Genomic DNA, 25,263 nt, shown 5'->3' on the forward strand with positions numbered 1-25,263 from the left:
GCCTCACACTCGGCTCTTTCCGGAGCACTTCGGCTCTCCCCGGCTGCCACCAGCCAATCCTGCCTCGGGGGCGTGGCTTGGGGCCCTTTGTCCCATTGGGCGCCGCCATGTTGCTCATGGGCGCCGCCATCTTTGCTGGCCCGGGGGTGAACTGGGACCAGTTTCCCTTCCCAGCGCTGCCAGCCCCAGTTCAGGCAGAGGGGGTTGGATCCAGCCCGGAAATGAGGGAGAATCCTGGAAATTCAGACCAGAAATGAGGGAGAACGCAGGAAATCCAAGCACAGAAATGGGTTGAGAATCCAGGAAATCCAAGCACAAAAATTGAGGAGAATTCAGGAAATCCGAGCACAGAAATGAGGGGAATTCTAGGAAATCCAAGCCCTGAAATGAGGGAGAACGCAGGAAATCCAAGCACAGAAATGGGTTGAGAATTCAGGAAATACAGGCACAGAAATGAGGGAAATTCCAGGAAATCCAAGCACAGAAATGGGTTGAGAATTCAGGAATACAGACACAGAATTGAGGGAGAACCCAGGAAATCCAAGCACAAAAACTGAGGAGAATTCAGGAAATCCAAGCACAGAAATAAGGGAGAACCCAGGAAATCCAAGCACAGAAACTGAGGAGAATTCAGGAAATCCAAGCACAGAAATGAGGGAGAACCCAGAAAATCCAAGCACAGAAACTGAGGAGAATTCAGGAAATCCAAGCACAGAAATAAGGGAGAACCCAGGAAATCCAAGCCCTGAAATGGGGCAGAACCCAGGAAATCCAAGCACAGAAATTGAGGAGAACCCAGGAAATCCAAGCACAGAAATGGGGCAGAATCCAATAAACCCAAGCACAGAAATGGGGCAGAACTCAGGAAATCCAAGCCCCAAAATGGGGGAGGAATTCGGGAAACAGAAGCCCAGAAATGAGGGAGAATCCTGGAAATCCAAGCCCAAAAACTGGGGACAATCCAGGAAATCCAAACACTAAAATGAGGGAGATTCCAGGAAATCCAAGCCCTGAAATGAGGGAGAACCCAGGAAATCCAAGCCCTCAAATGGAGCAGAATCCAAGAAACCCAAGCCCCAAAATGGGGGAAGAAAGAATTCAGGAAACAGAAGCCCAGAAATGAGGCAGAATCCTGGAAACCCAAGCCCTGAAATTGGGCAAAATCCAGGAAATCCAAGCACAGAAATGGGGGGAATTCCAGGAAATCCAGGTTAAATCATCAAGCACAGAAACTGGGGACAATCCAGGAAATCCAAGCCCTGAAATCGGGGCAAATTCAGGAAATCCAGGTCAAATCCAGCCCAGAAATGAGGCAGAACCCAAGAGATGAAGCTTTAAAATCCCCCAGAGCTTTATTTTAATTCATGGCCCCAGCCTAAGGGGGGCACAGGGACACCCCCACATCCCAGGGGGCTCTGGGGGGGAACCCGAACTTGTGGGGGGAAATTGGGGTCCTAAGAGGGGAAATTTGGGTCCTTTGAGGGGAAATTTGGGTGCTGGGAGGAGAAATTTGGGTGCTGGGAGGGGAAATTTGGGGTGCTGGGAGTGGAACTTGGGGTGCTGGGAGAGAAAATTTGGGTGCTGGGAGGGGAAATTTGGGTCCTGGGAGAGGAAATTTGGGTGCTGGGAGTGGAAATTTGGATCCTGTGAGGAGAAATTTGGGTGCTGTGAGGGGAAATTTGGGTCCTGGGAGGGGAAATTTGGGGTCCTGTGAGGGGAAATTTGGGTGCTGGGAGTGGAAATTTGGGTGCTGGGAGGAGAAATTTGGGTACTGGGAGAGGAAATTTGGGTGCTGAGAGGGGAAATTTCGGTGCTAGGAGGGGAAAATTTGGGTGCTGGGAGTGGAAATTTGGGTGCTGGGAGTGGAAATTTGGGTGCTGGGAGGAGAAATTTGGGTCTTTTGAGGGGAAATTGGCGTCCCAGGAAGGGAAATTTGGATCCTGTGAGGGGAAATTGGGGTGCTGGGAGAGGAAATTTGGGTGCTGGGAGTGGAACTTGGGGTGCTGGGAGGTGAATTTGGGGTGCTGGGAGGTGAACTGGGGGTGCTGGGAGGTGAATTTGGGGTGCTGGGAGTGGAACTTGGGGTGCTGGGAGTGGAACTGGGGGTGCTGGGAGGTGAATTTGGGGTGCTGGGAGAGGAAATTTGGGTCCTAAGAGTGGAATTTGGGGTGCTGGGAGTGGAACTGGGGGTGCTGTGAGTGGAACTTGGGGTGCTGGGAGGTGAATTTGGGGTGCTGGGAGTGGAACTTGGGGTGCTGTGAGTGGAACTGGGGGTGCTGGGAGGTGAATTTGGGGTGCTGGGAGGGGAAATTGGGGTGCTGGGAGTGGAAAGTTGGGTCCTGGGAGGCAACATTTGGGTCCTTTGAGGGGAACTTGGGGTGCTGGGAGGTGAATTTGGGGTCCTAAGAGTGGAACTTGGGGTGCTGTGAGTGGAACTGGGGGTGCTGGGAGGTGAATTTGGGGTGCTGGGAGTGGAACTTGGGGTGCTGGGAGTGGAACTGGGGGTGCTGGGAGAGGAAATTTGGGTGCTGGGAGTGGAACTGGGGGTGCTGGGAGGTGAATTTGGGGTCCTAAGAGTGGAACTTGGGGTGCTGGGAGTGGAACTGGGGGTGCTGGGAGGGTTTTCCCCCCCAGCAGGGTCCATCAGGAGCCTGGAGGCGCCTCCGGCGCTTCCTCAACGTCCAGCAGGAGCCTGGAGAATTTCTGGTCGCCGAAGACGGCGCTGAGGCGGCTCTCGAGGAAACGCTGCAGCTCCAGGATGGACTGGACGTCCGCCTTGTCCTGAGGGGGGAAAAATGGGAATTCCAGAGGGGCTGGAACCCCCAAAAACCTCCCCAGGAAGGCGAGAGGAGCCCCCCAAGGGCCGGGCAGACCTCGGTGAGGCGGTGGAACTGGCGCAGCAGGCGCCACCCGTCGCGGGCAAACTCCTCGGGGCTGCGGTAGTGGGGGCTCAGCTTCTCCTGCAGCCGCGCCCGCATCAGCGTCAGGTCCATGGCGTCAGCGCCCTCCTGAGGGTGGGAAGGGGCAGTGATGCCAAATGGGGTTGATTCCAACCAAAATCCCAACCAGGATCCCAACCGTGACACCAAACGGGGCTGATTCCAACCAGGATCCCAACCATGATCCCAACCGTGATCCCAACCAGGATCCCAACCATGATCCCAAAGAGGGCTGATCTCAACCATGATCCCAAACAGGGCTGATCCCAACCGTGATCCCAACCGTGATCCCAACCATGATCCCAACCCCTGGATCCCAAACGGGGCTGATCCCACCCATGATCCCAACCATGATCCCAAACGGGGCTGATCCCAACCAAAATCCCAACCATGATCCCAACCGTGATCCCAACCAGGATCCCAACCATGACACCAAACGGGGCTGATTCCAACCGTGACCCCAACCAAGATCCCAACTGTGATCCCAACCATGATCCCAAACAGGGCTGATCCCAACCGTGATCCCAACCATGATCCCAAACGGGGCTGATCCCAACCGTGATCCCAACCATGATCCCAAACGGGGCTGATCCCAACCGTGATCCCAACCAAGATCCCAACCATGACACCAAATAGGGCTGATCCCAACCATGATCCCAGCCCCGGATCCCAAATGAGGCAGAATCCACCCCTGGTGCCAAACGGGGCAGATCCCAACCATGATCCCAACCATGATCCCAAACGGGGCTGATCCCAACTGTGATCCCACCCCCTGATCCTGATCCCACCCCTAATTTCATCCCTGATCCCGAACGGGGCTGATCCCAACCATGATCCCAAACGGGGCAGATCCCAACCATGATCTCATCCCCTGATCCCAAATGGGGCAGTTCCCACCCTCTGATGCCACCCCCTGATCCTGATCCTGATCCCACCCCTGATCCCAAACAGGGCTGATCCCAACCATGATCCCACCCCTGATCCCAAATGGGGCAGATCCCACCTGTGATCCCACCCCCTGATCCTGATCCCACCCCTGATTTCATCCCTGATCTCACCCCTGATCCCAAATGAGGCAGAATTCACCCCTGGTCCCAAACAGGGCAGTTCCCATCCCTGATCCCACCCCTGGATCCCAAATGGGGCTGATCCCAACCATGATCCCAAACAGGGCTGATCCCACCTGTGATCCCACCCCTGGATCTCAAACAGGGCAGATCCCAACCATGATCCCAACCCCTGATCCCAAATGGGGCAGATCCCACCTGTGATCCCAGCCCCTGATCCCAAACAGGGCAGATCCCACCCATGATCCCAAACGGGGCTGATCCCACCTGTGATTCCACCCCCTGATCCTGATCCCACCCCTGATGCCCCCAGATCTCACCCCAGATCGCCCCAGATCTCACCCCAGATCCCCCCGATCTGCTCCTGCTGTTCACTGGGGATCTGATCCCACCCCTGATCCCCCCCTCAGATCCCACCCCCATTCCCACCCCTGATCCCACCCCTGATCCCCCCCAGAACCCCCCTGATCCCCCCATCTGCCCTGATCCCCCACAGATCCCACCTTGATCCCCTCCCCATCTTCCCCCAGATCCCTCCCCCAATCCCTCCCCCCGATCCCCTCCCAGTCCCACCCCAGATCCCCCCAATTTCCCCCCCCGGGCTCACTGGGGAGCTGATCCCCCTCAGATCCCACCCCTGATCCCCCTCAGATCCCACCCCTGATCCCCCTTGATCCCACCCCTGATCCCACCCCTGATCCCCCTTGATCCCAGCCCCCAAATCCCATCCCTGATCCCCTCCAGATCCCCCTCGATCCCCACTGGGCTCCCTCCACTCACCGGGGAGCTCATCCCACCCCAGATCCCCTCAGATCCCCCCCCAATCCCCACAGATCCCCCCAGATCCCCCCAATTTCCCCCCCGGGCTCACTGAGGAGCTGATCACCCCCAGATCCCCCCCTGATCCCCCCAGATCCCCCCGTGCTCACCAGGTTGCTGCAGAGGCGCTGCAGGGGCCGGCAGGGCTCGTGGCACAGCAGCTCCAGCAGCACGAACTCGCAGCGCTGCGGGATCGGGGTCGGGGTTGGCATCCCGAGGGAGGAGATCCCAGGGGATCCCCCGGGATCGGCCCAGCGGGGTCAGCCCAGAGGGATCAGCCCAGAGGGATCGGCCCAATGGGACACCCTGGGATTGGCCCAGTGGGATCAGGATTGGCCCAGCGGGATCAGGATGGGCCCAGTGGGATCAGGATGGGCCCGGCGGGATCGGGATCGGCCCAGTGGGATCAGGATTGGCCCAGTGGGATCAGGATTGGCCCATTGGGATCGGGATCGGCCCAGTGGGATCAGGATGGGCCCAGAGGGATCAGGATTGGCCCATTGGGATCGGGATCGGCCCAGTGGGATCGGCCCAGTGGGATCGGGATGGGCCCAGTGGGATCAGGATGGGCTCATTGGGATCAGGATGGGCCCGGCGGGATCGGGATCGGCCCAGTGGGATCAGGATCAGCCCAGTGGGATCAGGATGGGCCCATTGGGATCGGGATCGGCCCAGTGGGATCAGGATGGGCCCAGTGGGATCAGGATTGGCCCAGTAGGATCAGGATGGGCCCAGTGGGATCGGGATCGGCCCAGTGGGATCAGGATGGGCCCAGTGGGATCAGGATGGGCCCAGTGGGATCAGGATCAGCCCAGAGGGATCGGGATGGGCCCAGTGGGATCGGGATCGGCCCAGTGGGATCAGGATGGTCCCAGTGGGATCAGGATGGGCCCAGTGGGATCAGGATCAGCCCGGTGGGATCAGGATTGTCCCAGAGGGATCAGGATCAGCCCAGTGGGATTGGGATGGGCCCAGTGGGATCAGGATGGGCCCAGTGGGATCGGGATCGGCCCAGTGGGATCAGGATCAGCCCAGTGGGATCAGGATGGACCCAGTGGGATCGGGATCGGCCCAGTGGGATCAGGATGGTCCCGGTGGGATCAGGATTGGCCCAATGGGATCAGGATCGGCCCAGTGGGATCAGGATCAGCCCAGAGGGATCGGGATGGGCCCAGTGGGATCAGGATGGGCCCAGTGGGATCGGGATGGGCCCAGTGGGATTGGGATCGGCCCAGTGGGATCAGGATGGGCCCAGTGGGATCAGGATGGGCCCAGGGGGATCAGGATCGCCCCAGTGGGATCGGGATGGGCCCAGTGGGATCAGGATGGGCCCAGAGGGATCAGGATTGGCCCAGAGGGATCGGGATCAGCCCAGTGGGATCAGGATGGGCCCAGTGGGATCGGGATGGGCCCAGTGGGATCAGGATCAGCCCGGTGGGATCAGGATGGGCCCAGTGGGATCGGGATCGTCTCAGTGGGATCAGGATCGGCCCAGTGGGATCAGGATCAGCCCAGAGGGATCAGGATGGGCCCAGTGGGATCGGGATGGGCCCAGTGGGATCAGGATCGGCCCAGTGGGATCAGGATGGGCCCAGGGGGATCGGGATGGTCCCGGTGGGATGGGCCCGGCCTCACCTGCTGGTCCTGGGGGCTCAGTTTCTGCGGGGGGCCCTGCTCCGGATCCGGGTCCGGCTCGGGCAGGGGAGGGGGCAGCTCCTGGCACAGCAAACAGATCCACTCGGGGCTGTGGGATCGGGAACAGGGGATCAGGAACAGGGATCGGGAATGGGGGATTGGGAATGGGGATCAAGAATGGGGGATCAGGAATGGGGGATTGGGAATGGGGATCGGGAATGGGAGATCGGGAATGGGGGATCAGGAATGGGGGATCAGGAATGGGGGATCGGGAATGGGGGATCAGGAATGGGGATGGGGAACGGGGATTGGGAATGGGGGATTGGGAATGGGGATCGGGAATGGGGGATCAGGAGTGGGGGATTGGGAATGGGGATCGGGAATGGGAGATCGGGAATGGGGGATCAGGAATGGGGGATCAGGAATGGGGGATTGGGAACGGGGGATTGGGAATGGGGGATCGGGAATGGGGGATTGGGAATGGGGGATTGGGAATGGGGGATTGGGAATGGGGGATCCCCATGGGGCTGGGATTGGGAACAGGGATCCCCACGGGCCTGGGATCAGGAATGGGGTCATGGGGGATCAGGGCAGGGGATCCCAGGGGGTGACACGGGACAGGGGATCCCAGGGACATTGAGGGGTGACACAGGGCAGGGGATCCCAGGGAGGTGACAGACACAGGACAGCGGATCCCAGCGGATCCCATTGGTTCCCATTGGATCCCATTGGATCCCATTGGATCCCAGCCGTACCTGGGCACGTCGCGCAGGGCGGGCAGGTGGCAGTGCAGGTGGAAGCAGCGCTGGCAGCGGTCACACATCACCACGGCCCCGGCCTGGCCGCACACGCGGCAGCACGAGACCCCCCCGGGGACACCCACGGGGACACCCCCGGGGACACCCACGGGGACACCCACGGGGACACCCACGGGGACCCCCGAGAGCCCCGGGGCAGGGCCTGGGTCCCCCGGGGGAGGGGGCAGCAGCCCCACGGGTTTGGTGTCCCCGAGGTCACCGGCGTCACCGATGGGCGACTCCTGCTGCTCCTCCTGCTGGGGGGGACACGGTCAGGGACAGGGACAGGGATGGGGACAGGGGACAGGGACAGGGATGGGGACAGGGATGGGGATGGGGACAGGGACAGGGATGGGGACAGGGACAGGGAATGGGACAGGGACGGGGGACAGGGATGGGGACAGGGACAGGGATGGAGACAGGGACAGGGGACAGGGATGGGTACAGTGACAGGGGCAGGGATGGGCACAGGGACAGGGACGGGGACAGGGATGGGGACAGGAATGGGGATAGGGACAGGGGACAGGGGCAGGGACGGGGATGGGGACGGGGATGGGGACAGGGACAGGGATGGGCACAGGGATGGGCACAGGGACAGGGACGGGGACAGGGATGGGGACAGGAATGGGGATAGGGACAGGGGACAGGGGCAGGGACAGGGATGGGGACAGAGATGGGGATGGGGACAGGGGACAGGGACAGAGATGGGGACAGGGACAGGGATGGGGATGGGGACAGGGGACAGGGATGGGGACAGAGATGGGGACAGGGACAAGGGACAGGGACAGGGATGGGGACGGAGATGGGGACAGGGAACACTGGAGGGGGATGGGGAGGGACACTGGGGACACTCACCTGGATGGGGAGGGGACACAGGGGACACAGAGGATGGGGACACTGGGGACACACACTGGGATGGGGACAAAGGGAATGGGGACAGAGACTGGGGACACTCACCTGGCTGGGGAGGGGACACTGGGGACACACACTGGGACGGGGAGGGGACACAGAGGATGGGGAGGGACAATGGGGACAAAGGAGATGGGGACAGGGGACACTCACCCGGGTGGGGAGGGGACACAGGGGATGGGGACGAGGACAAGGGACACTCACCTGGATGGGGAGGGGACACTGGGGACACTCACCCATGTGGGGAGGGGACACAGGGGATGGGGACGAGGACAAGGGACACTCACCTGGATGGGGAGGGGACACTGGGGACACTCACACTGGGACTGGGAGGGGACACAGGGGACACTCACTGGGTGGGATTGGGAGGGGACAGTGTGCACTGGGGAGGGGACACTGGGGACACACACACACAGTGGGACTGGGAGGGGACACTGGGGACACTCACCTGGATGGGGAGGGGACAGTGGGGACCGGAGGGGACACTGGGGACACACACTGGGACTGGGAGGGGACACTGGAGTCATTCTCCCGGATGGGGAAGGGACAGTGGGGACTGGAGGGGACACTGGGGACACTCACTGGGACGGGGAGGGGACACTGGAGTCACTCACCAGGGTGGGGAGGGGACACTGGGGACACTCACCAGGGTGAGTAGGGGACACTGGGGACTGGAGGGGACACTGGGGACACTCACCTAGATGGGGAGGGGACACTGGGGACACACACTGGGATTGAGAGGGAACAGTGTGCACTGGGGACGGGACACTGGGGACACTCATCAGGGTGGGGAGGGGACATTGGGGACTGGATGGGACACTGGGGACACTCACCAGGGTGGGGAGGGGACACTGGGGACACACACACTGGGATTGAGAGGGGACAGTGTGCACTGGGGAGGGGACACTGGGGACATTCACCAGGGTGGGGAGGGGACACTGGGGACACTGGGATTGAGAGGGGACACTGGGGACACTGGGACTGGGAGGGGACACTGGAGTCACCCACCTTGACCAGGAGAGCTGCGTGCGGCTGCCCCGTCCCTTCTGTCCCTTCTGTCCCTTCTGTCCCTTGTGTCCCTTCTGTCCCCTGTGTCCCCTGTGTCCCCTCGGTCCCCTCGGTCCCCGGTGTCCCCTGGGCGCCCTGCTCGATGACGATGAGGCTGAACTCCTGCGCCGAAGGCCCCGGGAAGATGCGGAACACGGGCGGCTGCGCCGGGTCCAGCTCCAGGTCCAGCTCCAGGCGCTCCAGGCTCACCCGAGGCTGCTTGGGGAGCCTGGGGGGGCTGCCCCAAACCGAGGGGGGGCCCCTCCTGGGGGGGGACAAACGGGGTCACCAGGGCACCCCAAAAAACCCCTGGGAGCCCCAAAACCCCTGGGGGGGACAAACGGGGTCACCAGGGCACCCCAAAACCCCTGGGGGGGAGAACGGGGTCACCAGGGCACCCCAAAACCCCTGAGGGGGATCCTGGGGGACACCGGGGTCACCAGGGCACCCCAAAACCCCTGGGGACCCCCAAAACCCCTGGGAGCCCCTCCTGGGGGGACAAACGGGGCCACCAGGGCACCCCAAAGCCTCTGAGGGGGATCCTGGGGGAGAACGGGGTCACCAGGGCACCCCAAAAAACCCCTGGGGGGATAAACGGGGTCACCAGGGCACCCCAAAACCCCTGGGAGCCCCTCCTGGGGGACAGCGGGGTCACCAGGGCACCCCAAAACCACTGGGGACCCCAAAACCCCTGGGGGGATAAACGGGGTCACCAGGGCACCCCAAAACCCCCGGGGGGGAGAACGGGGTCACCAGGGCACCCCAAAAAACCCCTGGGGGGGACAAACGGGGTCACCAGGGCACCCCAAAGCCTCTGAGGGGACAAACGGGGTCACCAGGGCACCCCAAAAACCCCTGGGGGGAGAATGGGGTCACCAGGGCACCCCAAAACCTCTGAGGGGGATCCTGGGGGACAAACGGGGTCACCAGGGCACCCCAAAACCCCTGGAGGGGATAAACGGGGTCACCAGGGCACCCCAAAACCCCTGGGGGGGAGAACGGGGTCACCAGGGCACCCTAAAACCCCTGGGGACCCCAAAACCCCTGGGAGCCCCAAAACCCCTGGGAGCCCCTCCTGGGGGGACAAACGGGGTCACCAGGGCACCCCAAAACCTCTGAGGGGGACACCGGGGTCACCAGGGCACCCCAAAAAACCCCTGGGGGGATAAACGGGGTCACCAGGGCACCCCAAAACCCCTGGGGACCCCAAAACCCCTGGGAGCCCCAAAACCCCTGGGGGGATAAACGGGGTCACCAGGGCACCCCAAAACCCCTGGGAGCCCCTCCTGGGGGACACTGAGGTCACCAGGGCACCTCAAAGCTCCAGGGCCCCTCCTGGGGGACAGTGGGGTCACCTGGGGACCCCAAAACCCCTGGGGACCCCTCCTGGGGGGGGACAAACAGGGTCACCAGGGCACCCCAAAAAACCCCTGGGAGCCCCAAAACCCCTGGGGCCCCCCCTGGGGGACAGCGGGGTCAGCCCTGAGGGGACCCCAAAGCTCAGGGGGGATCGTGGGAAATGGGGGCTGGGGGTCCCTGGGAACGCTGGGACAGGGGGACAGGGACAGGGGACAGGGACAGGGACAAGAGTGGGGGACAGGGACAGGGACAGGGACAGGGACAAGGGACAGTGACAAGAGTGGGGTACAGGGGGACAAGGGACAGGGACAAGGGTGGGGGACAGGGGGACAGGGGGACAAGGGACAGGAACAAGGCTCAGGGGGACAAGGGACAGGGACAAGGGTGGGGGACAGGGGGACAGGGGGACAGGGACAGGGGGACAGGGGGACAGGGACAGGGACAAGGGTGGGGGACAGGGGGACAGGGACAAGGCTCAGGGGGACAAGGGGACAAGGCTGGGGATGGCTGGGGACAGGGACAAGGCTCAAGGACAGAGGACAGGGACAGGGGGACCCCAGGACAGGGGACAAGGGACAGTGACAAGGGGGACAAGGGACAGTGACAAGGCTGGGGACAGGGACAGTGACAGGGGGTCCTGGCACAGGGGGACCCCAGGACAGGGGACAGGGACATCCTGGCCAAGGGACAGGACAGGAGGGGCTGCAGGTGGCCCTGGCCAGGGTGGCAGGTGACAGGTGACAAGGGACAGGGGGTGGCAGGTGACAGGGGGTGGCAGGTGACAAGGGACAGGGGGTGGCAGGTGACAAGGGACAGGGGATGGCAGGTGATAGGGGGTGGCAGGTGACAAGGGACAGGGGGTGGCAGGTGACAAGGGACCCTCGTTACCGTTTAATGAGCAGCTTCTTAACGAGCTTCTCCTCCCGGGGGGAACGGCCGGGGATCCTCCTGCAGGGGACAGGGACAGGTGGCACCGGGGGACAGGGACAGGGACAGGGGACAGGGGACAGGGGACAGGGGACAGGGACAGGGACAGGGGACAGGGGACAGGGACAGGTGGCACCAGGGGACAGGGACAGGGGACAGGGACAGGGACAGGGGACAGGGGCAGATGGCACCGGGGGACAGGGACAGGTGGCACCGGGGGACAGGGACAGGGGACAGGGACAGATGGCACCAGGGGACGGGGACAGGGGACAGGGAGAGATGGCACCGGGGGACAGGGACAGGTGGCACCGGGGGACAGGGAGAGATGGCACCAGGGGACAAGGACAGGGGACAGGTGGCATCAGGGGACAGGGACAGGGGACAGGGACAGGTGGCACCGGGGGACAGGGACAGGGGACAGGGGACAGGTGGCACCAGGGGACAGGGACAGGGACAGGGACAGATGGCACCGGGGGACAGGGAGAGATGGCACCAGGGGACAGGGGCAGGTGGCACCAGGGGACAGGGACAGGTGGCACCGGGGGACAGGGGCAGATGGCACCAGGGGACAGGGGCAGGTGGCACCAGGGGACAGGGGCAGGTGGCACCAGGGGACAGGGAGAGATGGCACCAGGGGACAAGGACAGGGGACAGGTGGCATCAGGGGACAGGGACAGGGGACAGGGGGACAGGGACAGGTGGCACCAGGGGACAGGGGCAGGTGGCATCAGGGGACAGGGACAGGGGACAGGGACAAATGGCACCAGGGGACAGGGGACAGATGGCACCGGGGGACAGGGACAGGGGACAGGGGGACAGGGACAGGTGGCACCGGGGGACAGGGACAGGGACAGGGGACAGGGACAGGGGACAGGGACAGATGGCACCGGGGGACAGGGACAGGGGACAGGGACAGGGGACAGGGACAGATGGCACCGGGGGACAAGGGACAGATGGCACCAGGGGATGGGGGACAGGTGGCACCGGGGGACAGGGAGAGATGGCACCAGGGGACAGGGACGGGGACAGGGACAGGGGACAAATGGCACCAGGGGACAGGGACAGGGGACAGGGGCAGATGGCACCAGGGGACAGGGACAGGGGACAGGGACAGGGGACAGGGTGAGATGGCACCGGGGGACAGGGACAGGGGGACAGGGACAGGTGGCACCAGGGGACAGGGACAGGGGACAGGGGACAGATGGCACCAGGGGACAGGGACAGATGGCACCAGGGGACAGGGACAGGTGGCACCAGGGGACAGGGACGGGGACAGGGACAGGTGGCACCGGGGGACAGGGAGAGATGGCACCAGGGGACAAGGACAGGGGACAGGTGGCATCAGGGGACAGGGACAGGGGACAGGGACAGGTGGCATCAGGGGACAGGGACAGGGGACAGGGACAAATGGCACCAGGGGACAGATGGCACCGGGGGACAGGGAGAGATGGCACCAGGGGACAGGGGCAGGTGGCACCAGGGGACAGGGACAGATGGCACCAGGGACAGGGACAGATGGCACCAGGGACAGGGGACAGGGGACAGGGGACAGGGACAGATGGCACCGGGGACAGGGGCAGATGGCACTGGGGAACAGGGGACAGATGGCATCAGGGGACAGGGGACAGCCCCAATTGTAACCCCTGGGACAGGGGACAAATGGCACCAGGGGATAGGGGACAAATGTCACCATGGGACAGGGACAGGGGACAGTGTCACCATGGAATAGGGGACAGCCCCAAATGTCACCCCTGGGACAGGGGACAGGGACAGGGGACAGTGTCACCATGGGACAGGGGACAGTACAAGGGTGACAGGGGACAGGGGGTCCCAGGGGTGGTGGCAGGGGGTGGTGACAGGGACAGGGGGTGGCAGGGGTGGCGGCAGGGGATGGTGACAGGGACAGGGGTGGCAGCAGGGGGTGGTGACAGGGACAGGGGGTGGTGACAGGGACAGGGGGGGCAGCAGGGGGTGGTGACAGGGACAGGGGGTGGTGACAGGGACAGGGGGTGGCAGCAGGGGGTGGTGACAAGGACAGTGCCCCCCTGTCCCCACTCACGTCCTGGCAGCGGTGACGCCGTTCTCGGGGCTGGTGGCTGGGGACAAACGCCCGTCAGGGACTGCCCCAGGGTCCCCTCCCCTGTCCCCCTCCACTGTCCCCTCCCCTGTCCCCATGTCCCCATCCCCTCTCCAGTGTCACCATCCCCGTGTCCCCTCCCCTGTCCCCATGTCCCCATTCCCTGTGTCCTCTCTCGTGTCCCCATGCCCCCCTCCCCTGTCCCTGTGTTCCCATCCTCTGTCCCATGTCCCCCACCTGTGTCCCCTGTCCCCTCCCTGTGTCCCCTCCCCTGTCCCCATGCCCTGTCCCATGTTCCCTCCCCTGTCCCTGTGTCCCATCCCCTCTCCCATGTCACCATCCCTGTGTCCCCTCCCCTGTCCCATGTCCCTTCCCCATGTCCCCCTCCCTGTGTCCCCATGTCCCCTCCCCATGTCCCCCTCCCTGTGTCCCTGTCCCCCCCCGCCATGTCCCCCTCCCATGTCCCCATGTCCCCTTCCATGTCCCCTCCCCTCTCCTCTCCCTGTGTCTCCCTGTCCTATGTCCCCATCCCCCTGTCCCCCTCCTTGTGTCCCCATCCCCCTGTCCCCATGTCCCCCTCCCCTGTCCCCATGTCCCCTCCTGTGTCCCCATCCCTGTGTCCTCTCCCGTCCCATCTCCCTTCCCATGTCCCCGTGTCCCCCTCCCTGTGTCCCCGTGTCCCCATCCCCGTGTCCCCTCTTGTGTCCCCATGTCCCCCCTGTGTCCCCTCCCCTGTCCCCGTGTCCCCCTCCCTGTGTCCCCGTGTCCCCCTCCCTGTGTCCCCATGTCCCCCCTGTGTCCCCTGCCCTGTCCCCATGTCCCCTCCCTGTGTCCCCATGTCCCTGCACCTGTCCCCCTGTCCCCATGTCCCCCTGTCCCCGTGTCCCCTGCCCTGTCCCCATGTCCCCTCCCTGTGTCCCCATGTCCCCTCCCCTGTACCCCTCCCTGTGTCCCCGTGTCCCCTGCCCGTGTCCCCGTGTCCCCTGCCCTGTCCCCCTGTCCCCGTGTCCCCCTCCCTGTGTCCCTGTGTCCCCATGTCCCCTCCCCATGTCCCCATATCCCCGTGTCCCCATGTCCCCTGCCCTGTCCCCATGTCCCCGCACCTGTTCCCCTGTCCCCGTGTCCCCTCCCCTGTCCCCATGTCCCCTCCCTGTGTCCCCATGTCCCCCTGTCCCCGTGTCCCCGTGTCCCTTCCTCGTGTCCCCGTGTCCCCCTCCCTGTGTCCCCCTGTCCCCGTGTCCCCTCCCCTGTCCCCATGTCCCCTCCCTGTGTCCCCATGTCCCCCTCCCCGTGTCCCCATGTCCCCTCCTGTGTCCCCATGTCTCCGCACCTGTTCCCCTGTCCCCATGTCCCCCTGTCCTCGTGTCCCCTGCCCTGTCCCTGTGTCCCCTCCCTGTGTCCCCGTGTCCCCCCTGTGTCCCCTGCCCTGTCCCCGTGTCCCCTGTCCCCGTGTCCCCGTGTCCCCTCACCCAGCTGGGGTCTGGGGGTGGCCGCTGGCTCCAGGGGGGGCGGTGACATCCGGGGGGGAGGTGACAGCTGGGGGGGAGGTGACAGCCGGGGGGGGGCCCTGCAGGAGCAGCTCTGGTGTCACCTGGCCCCCGGTGACAACCTGCAGGACAGGACAGGACAGGGAGGGGACATCAGGGGGGGTGGCACCACTGAATGTCACCAGGGGACCGGTGGGGACATCAGGGGGGTGGCACCCCCAGAATGTCACCAGGGGACCGGTGGGGACAATCACAGGGGGTGGCACCCCAGAATGTCACCAGGGGACCGGTGGGGACAATCACAGGGGGTGGCACTGCCAGAATGTCACCAGGGGACCGGTGGGGACAATCACAGGGGGTGGCACCCCAGAATGTCACCAGGGGACCGGTGGGGACAATCACAGGGGGTGGCACTGCCAGAATGTCACCAGGGGACCGGTGGGGACATCAGGGGGGTGGCACCCCTGGAATGTCACCAGGGGACCGGTGGGGACAATCACAGGGGGTGGCACCCCAGAATGTCACCAGGGGATGGGTGGGGACATTGGGAGAGGGGTGGGGACATCATGGAAAGGGTGGGGACAATCAGGGAGGGTGGGGACATCATGGAAGGGGTGGGGACATCAAAGGGGGTGGGGACATCACAGGAGGGCGGGGACATCACAGGGGGGTGGGGACATCATGGGGGGGTGGGGACATCATGGAAGGGGTGGGGACATCACAGGGGGTGGCACTCCCAGAATGTCACCCCAGGTACCTGTGGGGACATTGGGAGAGGGGTGGGGACAATCACGGGGGGGTGGGGACATCATGGAAGGGGTGGGGACATCACGGGGGGGGTGGGGACATCATGGGGGGGTGGGGACATCATGGAAGGGGTGGGGACATCGGGGAGGGGTGGGGACATCACAGGGGGGTGGGGACACCACAGGGAGGTGGGGACATCATGGGGGGGTGGGGACATCATGGAAGGGGTGGGGACATCGGGGAGGGGTGGGGACATCACAGGGGGGTGGGGACACCACAGGGAGGTGGGGACATCATGGGGGGGTGGGGACAATCACGGGGGGGTGGGGACATCATGGAAGGGGTGGGGACATCAGAGGGGGTGGGGACAATCACAGGGGGGTGGGGACATCACGGGGGGGTGGGGACACCACAGGGGGGTGGGGACATCATGGAAGGGGTGGGGACAATCAGGGAGGGTGGGGACATCATGGAAGGGGTGGGGACATCATGGAAGGGGTGGGGACATCACGGGGGGGTGGGGACATCACAGGGGGGTGGGGACATCACGGGAGGGGTGGGGACATCGTGGAGGGGTGGGGACATCACAGGGTGGGGGTGGCACCCCCCCAATGTCCCCCCTCGTACCTGCTCGGTGGGGGAGGGGCCGCGGGGGGGGGCTCCGCGAGGGGGGGAGGGGCGGCTCCGAGATGATGGCACCTGGGGGGGGGGGGGAGGGGAGGCAGGGGGTCAGGGGACACCGGGGTCACCTGACCCCCCCCCCCGTGTCACTGTCACCCCCCCGTGTCACTGTCACCCCCCCCCGTGTCACTGTCACCCCCCCCCGTCACTGCCACCCTCAGCCCCTCCCACCCTTTGTCACCCCATGCCCTTGTCCCTTGTGTCCCGTGTCCCCATTGTCCCCATTGTCCCCACTGTCCCCTCAGTGTCCCAGCTGTCCCCATTGTCCCCTCAGTGTCCCATTGTCCCCTCAGTGTCCCCTCAGTATCCCCATTGTCCCGATTGTCCCCTCAGTGTCCCCAGTGTCCCCTCAGTGTCCCCATTGTCCCCTCAGTGTCCCCAGTGTCCCCTCAGTGTCCCCATTGTCCCCATTGTCCCCTCAGTGTCCCAGCTGTCCCCACTGTCCCCTCGTTGTCCCCATTGTCCCCAGTGTCCCCTCGTTGTCCCCGTTGTCCCCATTGTCCCCTCAGTGTCCCCACTGTCCCCTCAGTGTCCCCACTGTCCCCTCAGTGTCCCCAGTGTCCCCTCACCAAAGCTCTGGGCGCTCCGGGTCCATCCCTGCAGGTCCCACTGTCCCCATTGTCCCCTCATTGTCCCCACTGTCCCCAGTGTCCCCTCGTTGTCCCCATTGTCCCCATTGTCCCCATTGTCCCCTCACCGAAGCTCTGGGCGCTCCGGGTCCATCCCTGCAGGTCCCACTGTCCCCTCAGTGTCCCCATTGTCCCCTCAGTGTCCCAGCTGTCCCCATTGTCCCCATTGTCCCCTCAGTGTCCCCTCAGTGTCCCAGTGTCCCCACTGTCCCCTCACTGTCCCCATTGTCCCCTCAGTGTCCCAGCTGTCCCCATTGTCCCCCCATTGTCCCCACTGTCCCCTCAGTGTCCCCAGTGTCCCCTCAGTGTCCCCACTGTCCCCATTGTCCTCTCAGTGTCCCCTCAGTGTCCCCTCAGTGTCCCATTGTCCCCATTGTCCCGTCATTGTCCCCATTGTCCCCAGTGTCCCCTCACCGAAGCTCTGGGCGCTCCGGGTCCATCCCTGCAGGTCCCACTGTCCCCTCATTGTCCCCAATGTCCCCTCAGTGTCCCCACTGTCCCCTCAGTGTCCCCTCATTGTCCCCAATGTCCCCTCAGTGTCCCCTCACCAAAGCTCTGGGCGCTCCGGGTCCATCCCTGCAGGTCCCACTGTCCCCTCAGTGTCCCCATTGTCCCCTCAGTGTCCCCACTGTCCCCTCAGTGTCCCCTCGTTGTCCCCATTGTCCCCATTGTCCCCTCACCGAAGCTCTGGGTGCTCCGGGTCCATCCCTGCAGGTCCCATTGTCCCCATTGTCCCCTCAGTGTCCCACTGTCCCCTCATTGTCCCCAGTGTCCCCTCACCGAAGCTCTGGGCGCTCCGGGTCCATCCCTGCAGGTCCCATTGTCCCCTCAGTGTCCCCATTGTCCCCTCAGTGTCCCCACTGTCCCCTCAGTGTCCCCTCACTGTCCCCACTGTCCCCTCATTGTCCCCAGTGTCCCCTCACCGAAGCTCTGGGCGCTCCGGGTCCATCCCTGCAGGTCCCACTGGAACCGCAGCTCCCCCTGAGGCTCCGGGGGCTCCAGGGGCACCCTCAGGGCCCCCAACAGCTGCGCCTGCACCTGGGGACACATTGGGGACACATTGGGGACATTGGGGACATCACAGAGCCCCAGGCACCCTCAGGGCCCCCAACAGCTGCGCCTGCACCTGGGGGGACAGTGGGGACACATTGGGGACACATTGGGGACACTGGGGACATTGGGGACATGGGGGACATCACAGAGCCCCAGGCACCCTCAGGGCCCCCAACAGCTGCGCCTGCACCTGGGGGGACAACGGGGACACATTGGGGACATTGGGGACATCACAGAGCCCCAGGGCCCCCAACAGCTGCGCCTGCACCTGGGGACAGTGGGGACACATTGGGGACATGGGGGGACATTGGGGACATTGGGGACATCAGGGGACATGGGGGACATCACAGAGCCCCAGGGCCCCCAACAGCTGCGCCTGCACCTGGGGACAACGGGGACACATTGGGGACACATTGGGGACACATTGGGGACATCAGGGACATTGGGGACACATAGGGGACACATTGGGGACATCGGGGACATTGGGGACATCACAGAGCCCCAAGGCCCCCAACACCTGCACCTGCACTTGGGGACACATTGGGGACACTGGGGACATTGAGAGGATTTGGGGACATTGGGGTCACATTGGGGACACATTGGGGACACATGGGGGACATTGGGGACAGTGGGGACATTGGGGACATCGGGGACATCACAGAGCCCCAGGGCCCCCAACAGCTGCGCCTGCACCTGGGGGGACAGTGGGGACACATTGGGGACACTGGGGACATTGGGGACAGTGGGGACCCCCAGGGCCCCCAACAGCTGCGCCTGCACCTGGGGACAGTGGGGACACATTGGGGACATTGGGGGACATCGGGGGACATTGGGGATATTGGGGACATTGGGGACCTCAGAGACCCCCAGGGCCCCCAACACCTGCGCCTGCACTTGGGGACACATTGGGGACATTGGGGATAGCAGGGACATTGGGGACACATTGGGGACACTGGGGACATGGGGGACATCAGGGGACACAGGAGACAGAAGGGGACATCGCAGGGACACCAGGGGACATCAGGGGACATCTCAGGGACACCAGGGGACATCAGGGGACATTGTGGGGACACGGTGACCCTGAGAGCCAGGAGCAGCTGGGAGTGGCTCTGGAGGACACAGGGGACACCAGGGGACATCAGGGGACATTGTGGGACACTGGGGACATCAGGGGGACACCAGGGGACACTGGGGACATCACGGAGGAGAAAATGGCGCTGGCCCCACTCTGAGAACAGAGTCCCAGCCACAAAGGCCACAAGTGTCCCCAAGTGCCACCCTGTCCCTGGGTATATTTGGGGTACATTTGGGGTATTTTTGGGGTACATTTGGGGTATTTTTGGGGTTTTTTTGGGGTACATTTGGGGCATTTTTGGGGCATTCCCTCACCAGTCTCCGGGACAGCAGCAGGGCGGTGCTGTGGGGTATTTTTGGGGTATTTTGGGGGTACATTTGGGGTTCATTTAGGGTACATTTAGGGTTATTTTTGGGGTATTTTTGGGGTATTTTTGGGGTATTTTTGGGGTACATTTGGGGTATTTTTTGGGTATATTTGGGGTATTTTTGGGGTAAATTTGGGGTATTTTTTGGGGTATTTTCTCTCACCAATCTCCTGGAGAGCAGCAGGGCGGTGCCGTGGGGTATTTTTGGGGTATATTTGGGGTATTTTTGGGGTACATTAAGGGTATTTTTGGGGTATTTTCCCTCACCAATCTCCGGGACAGCAGCAGGGCGGTGCCGTGGCGCCCGTGCAGCGCGCGGGCCCCGAATCGCAGCGCGTGCTCCTGCAGCCGCCGCGCCCGGCTCAGCTCCCGACGCTGCCGCTCCAGGCGCTGCCGCCGGCCCTCGGTGACGCGCTGGGGACACACGGGGGACACATGAGGGACACATGGGGTGGGGACAAACAGGGGACACACGGGGGACACACGGGGGACACATGGGGGACATGGGGGACACGGGGGACACACAGGGGACACACGGGGGACACACAGGGGACACATGGGGGACACACAGGGGGACACGGGGGACAAATGGTGAGGCCAAAGCTGGGTTATTGTTGTAGGTGAGTTTTTTGTAATGATTATTTTTATATATATAAATATCATTATTATTATTATTATTATTATTAATAATAATAATAATAATAATAATAATAATAATAATAATAATAATAATAATAATAATATTTATACATAATTATCCAGTCCAAATTTTTATTATTATTTTGGTTTAAAATTTATAATTATTATTTTTATATATATAAACATTGCATGATTACACTTGGGGACACTCAGGGGACACTCAGGGGACACTCAGGGGACACTCAGGGGAGGATTTTGGTCACAAAAGCAAAACCTTTCCCATTGATTAATTTGGATTTCTCATTGATCTTTGTCACCACTGACACTCAGGGGACACTTGGGGACACTTGGGGACACTCAGGGGACACTCAGGGGACACTCAGGGGACACTCAGGGGCTGACTGTGGGTTTGAGGACCAAATTTTGGTCCCAAAAAAAAAATTTTTCCCATTGATTAATTTGGATTTCTCATTGATCTTCTATACCAGCAGTGTCACCATGACAGTGACACTCGGGGACACTCAGGGGACACTCGGGGACACTCGGGGACACTCAGGGACACTCAGGGGACACTCAAGGGACACTCGGGGACACTCAGGGGACACTCAGGGACACTCAGGGGCTGACTGTGGGTTTGAGGACCAAATTTTGGTCCCAAAAATAAAATTTTTCCCATTGATTAATTTGGATTTCTCATTGATCTTCTATACCAGCAATGTCACCATGGCAATGACACTCGGGGACACTCGGGGACACTCAGGGACACTCATGGAAGGATTTTGGTCCCAAAATTAAAATTTTTCCCATTGATTAATTTGGATTTCTCATCCATCTTCTATACCAGCAATGTCACCATGGCAGTGACACTCAGGGGACACTCGGGGACACTCAGGGGACACTCGGGGACACTCGGGGACACTCAGGGGACACTCAGGGGACACTCTTGGACACTGAGGGGACACTCGGGGGACACTCATGGAAGGATTTTGGTCCCAAAAATAAAATTTTTCCCATTGATTAATTTGGATTTCTCCTTGATCTTTGTCACCACTGACACTCAGGGGACACTCAGGGGACACTCAGGGACATTCGGGGACACTCAGGGACACTCGGGGGACACTCAGGGACACTCAGGGGACACTCAGGGGACACTCAGGGGCTGACTGTGGGTTTGAGGACCAAATTTTGGTCCCAAAAATAAAATTTTTCCCATGGATTAATTTGGATTTCTCCTTGATCTTTGTCACCAATGACATTGGGGACACTCGGGGACACTCGGGGGACACTCGTGGACACTCGGGGGACACTCAGGGACACTCAGGGGACACTCAGGGGCTGACTGTGGGTTTGAGGACCAAATTTTGGTCCCAAAAATAAAATTTTTCCCATTGATTAATTTGGATTTTTCATTGATTTTTGTCACCATTGACACTCAGGGGACACTCGGGGACACTCAGGGACACTCGGGGACACTCAGGGGACACTCAGGGGACACTCAGGGGGGGATTTTGGTCCCAAAAATAAAATTTTTCCCATTGATTAATTTGGATTTCTCATTGATCTTTGTCACCACTGACACTCAGGGGACACTCAGGGGACACTCGGGGGACACTCAGGGACACTCGGGGACACTTGGGGGACACTCGGGGGACACTCGGGGGACACTCAGGGGACACTCAGGGGACACTCGGGGGACACTCAGGGGCTGACTGTGGGTTTGAGGACCAAATTTTGGTCCCAAAAATAAAATTTTTCCCATTGATTAATTTGGATTTCTCCTTGATCTTTGTCACCAATGACACTCGGGGACACTCAGGGGACACTCAGGGGACACTCAGGGGGGGGATTTTGGTCCCAAAAATAAAATTTTTCCCATTGATTAATTTGGATTTCTCATCCATCTTCTATACCAGCAATGTCACCATGGCAGTGACACTCGGGGGACACTCAGGGGACACTCGGGGGACACTCAGGGACACTCAGGGACACTCAGGGGCTGACTTTGGGTTTGAGGACCAAATTTTGGTCCCAAAAATAAAATTTTTCCCATGGATTAATTTGGATTTCTCCTCGATCTTTGTCACCACTGACACTCAGGGACACTCAGGGGACACTCAGGGACACTCAGGGACACTGTGACCAAATTTTGGTCCCAAAAATAAAATTTTTCCCATTGATTAATTTGGATTTCTCATTGATCTCCTATACCAGCAATGTCACCATGCCAGTGACACTCAGGGACACTCAAGGGACACTCGGGGACACTCAGGGGACACTCGGGGACACTCAGGAGACACTCAGGGGCTGACTTTGGGTTTGAGGACCAAATTTTGGTCACAAAAATAAAATTTTTCCCATGGATTAATTTGGATTTCTGGCTGATTCTTTACACCAGCAGTGTCACCATGGCAGTGACACTCAGGGGACACTCGGGGACACTCTTGGACACTGAGGGGACACTCAGGGGACACTCAGGGGACACTCAGGTACACTCAGGGGGGGATTTTGGTCCCAAAAATAAAATTTTTCCCACTGATTAATTTGGATTTCTCCTTGATCTTTGTCACCAATGACATTGGGGACACTTGGGGACACTCAGGGACACTCGGGGGACACTCAGGGACACTCAGGGGACACTCGGGGACACTCATGGAAGGATTTTGGTCCCAAAAATAAAATTTTTCCCATTGATTAATTTGGATTTCTCCTTGATCTTTGTCACCACTGACACTCGGGGACACTCGGGGACACTCGGGGGACACTTGGGGGACACTCAGGGGCTGACTGTGGGTTTGAGGACCAAATTTTGGTCCCAAAAATAAAATTTTTCCCATTGATTAATTTGGATTTCTGGCTGATTCTTTACACCAGCAATGTCACCATGGCAGTGACACTCGCTGTGACACACAGGGGACACTCAGGGCCTGACTGTGGGTTTGAGGACCAAATTTTGGTCCCAAAAATAAATTTTTTCCCATTGATTAATTTGGATTTCTCCTTGATCTTTGTCACCATTGACACTCAGGGACACTCGGGGACATTCGGGGGACACTCAGGGACACTCAGGGGACACTCAGGGACACTCAGGGAAGGATTTTGGTCCCAAAAATAAAATTTTTCCCATGGATTAATTTGGATTTCTCGTTGATCTTCTATACCAGCAATGTCACCATGGCAGGGACACTCAGGGACACTCGGGGACACTCAGGGGACACTCAGGGGAGGATTTTGGTCACAAAAGCAAAACCTTTCCCATTGATTAATTTGGATTTTTCATTGATCTTTGTCACCACTGACACTCAGGGGACACTCGGGGGACACTCGGGGACACTCGGGAACACTCAGGGGACACTCAGGGACACTCAGGGGACACTCAAGGGACACTCATGGAAGGATTTTGGTCCCAAAAATAAAATTTTTCCCATGGATTAATTTGGATTTCTGGCTGATTATTTACACCAGCAGTGTCACCATGGCAGGGACACTCAGGGGACACTTGGGGACCCTCGGGGACACCGGGGGCGGTGGCACTCTCACCTGGACGTCCCCCACGAGGGCCTTGGCGCGCTGGTTGAGCTCCCTCATCACCTGCAGGATGGCCAGCTTGACCTCCACCTGCAGCCGCTTCTGCGCGTCCGACACGCGCCGAGAGCTGGGGACACCAAGGGGACACTTGGGGACATGGGGGGACAGGGAGGGGACACACGGGGACACACAGGGGAGATGGAGGGGACACGGAGGGGACATGAGGGGGACACTCAGGGGACATGGGGCGGCACACGGGGACACACAGGAGAGATGGAGAGGACATGGAGGGGACATGGGGGGACATGGGGGGACATGGCGGGGACACACGGGGACAGGGAGGGGACACACGGGGACATGGAAGGGACATGGGGGGGGACACACGGGGGACACTCAGGGGACATGAAGGGGACACCCAGGGGACATTGGGGACATGGAGGGGACACCCAGGGGACATGGAGGGGACACTGGGGGACACACAGGGGACACTCAGGGGACAGGGAGGGGATGCACAGGGGACACTTGGGGACACCGAGGGGACATGGGGCGGCACACGGGGACACTCAGGGGACATGGAGGGGACATGGAGGGGACACATGGGGGACAGGGAGGGGACACTCCGGGGACATGGGGGGGACACCCAGGGGACACGGAGGGACACTTGGGGACATGGGGGGACACTCAGGGGACATGGAGGGGACACAGTGACACTCAGGGGATGGGGTGACATGGAGGAGACACTCAGGGGACAGGGAGGGGACACCCAGGGGACACCCAGGGGACACCCAGGGGACACCCAGGGGACACAGAGGGGATGCACAGGGGAGATGGAGGGGACATGGAGGGGATGCACAGGGGACAGGGAGAGGACATTGGGGACATGGAGGGGACACTCAGGGGACATGGAGGGGATGCACAGGGGACAGGGAGGGGACACTTGGGGACATGGAGGGGACACACAGGGGATAGGAAGGGGACATGGAGGGGACACTGGGGGACACACAAAGGACACTCAGGGGACAGGGAGGGGACAGGCAGGGATGCTCAGTGACACTGGGGACACTCAGGGGACAGGGAGGGGACACAGGGACACACAGGGGACATGGAGGGGACATGGAGGGGACACACAGGGGACAGGGAGGGGATTCTCAGGTACACTCAGGGACACTCAGGGGACATGGTGACCATCAGGGACACTCAGGGGACACTCAGGGGACAATGAGGGACACTCAGGGACACAGGTGACACTCAGGTGACACAGGGGACACTCGGGGACACTCGGGGACACTGACCATGGGTGCAGCTGGGCGCTGCAGCAGGGGACACTCAGGGACACTCAGGGACACACAGGTGACAATGAGGTGACACAGGTGACACTCAGGGACACACAGGGGACACTCAGGTGACACTTGGGGACACTTGGGGACACTTGGGGACACTGACCATGCGAGCAGCTGGGCGCTGCAGCGCTGCACCTCGCTGTG

At 61.3% G+C, this 25,263-nt stretch overlaps 1 protein-coding gene across 3 annotated transcripts in view; it reads right to left on the minus strand.

Annotated features, from left to right (window-relative positions):
- Positions 1 to 1,327: 1,327 nt before the first annotated feature.
- Positions 1,328 to 25,263, minus strand: part of TRIM28 (tripartite motif containing 28) — a 34,635-nt gene continuing 10,699 nt past the window's right edge. The window contains exons 6-16 of one of the 3 annotated variants that reach the window (XM_071418392.1): positions 23,792 to 23,906; positions 19,883 to 20,029; positions 18,044 to 18,158; positions 13,559 to 13,595; positions 11,461 to 11,520; positions 9,175 to 9,478; positions 7,216 to 7,511; positions 6,461 to 6,569; positions 4,936 to 5,010; positions 2,874 to 3,008; positions 1,328 to 2,781 (exon numbers count right to left, since the gene is read on the minus strand). In XM_071418392.1, coding sequence (XP_071274493.1) covers positions 2,644 to 2,781; positions 2,874 to 3,008; positions 4,936 to 5,010; positions 6,461 to 6,569; positions 7,216 to 7,511; positions 9,175 to 9,478; positions 11,461 to 11,520; positions 13,559 to 13,595; positions 18,044 to 18,158; positions 19,883 to 20,029; positions 23,792 to 23,906 — 1,531 coding nt within the window. In that variant the 3' untranslated portion in view covers positions 1,328 to 2,643. The remainder of the gene's footprint in view (positions 2,782 to 2,873; positions 3,009 to 4,935; positions 5,011 to 6,460; positions 6,570 to 7,215; positions 7,512 to 9,174; positions 9,479 to 11,460; positions 11,521 to 13,558; positions 13,596 to 18,043; positions 18,159 to 19,882; positions 20,030 to 23,791; positions 23,907 to 25,263) is intronic. The other 2 variants (XM_071418394.1, XM_071418393.1) reach the window with 2 other exon arrangements.

The sequence above is a fragment of the Agelaius tricolor genome, unplaced genomic scaffold (assembly GCF_023055355.1).
Source record: "Agelaius tricolor isolate 1412-34295 unplaced genomic scaffold, bAgeTri1.0.p SCAF_85, whole genome shotgun sequence".
Lineage (NCBI taxonomy): Eukaryota > Metazoa > Chordata > Aves > Passeriformes > Icteridae > Agelaius > Agelaius tricolor.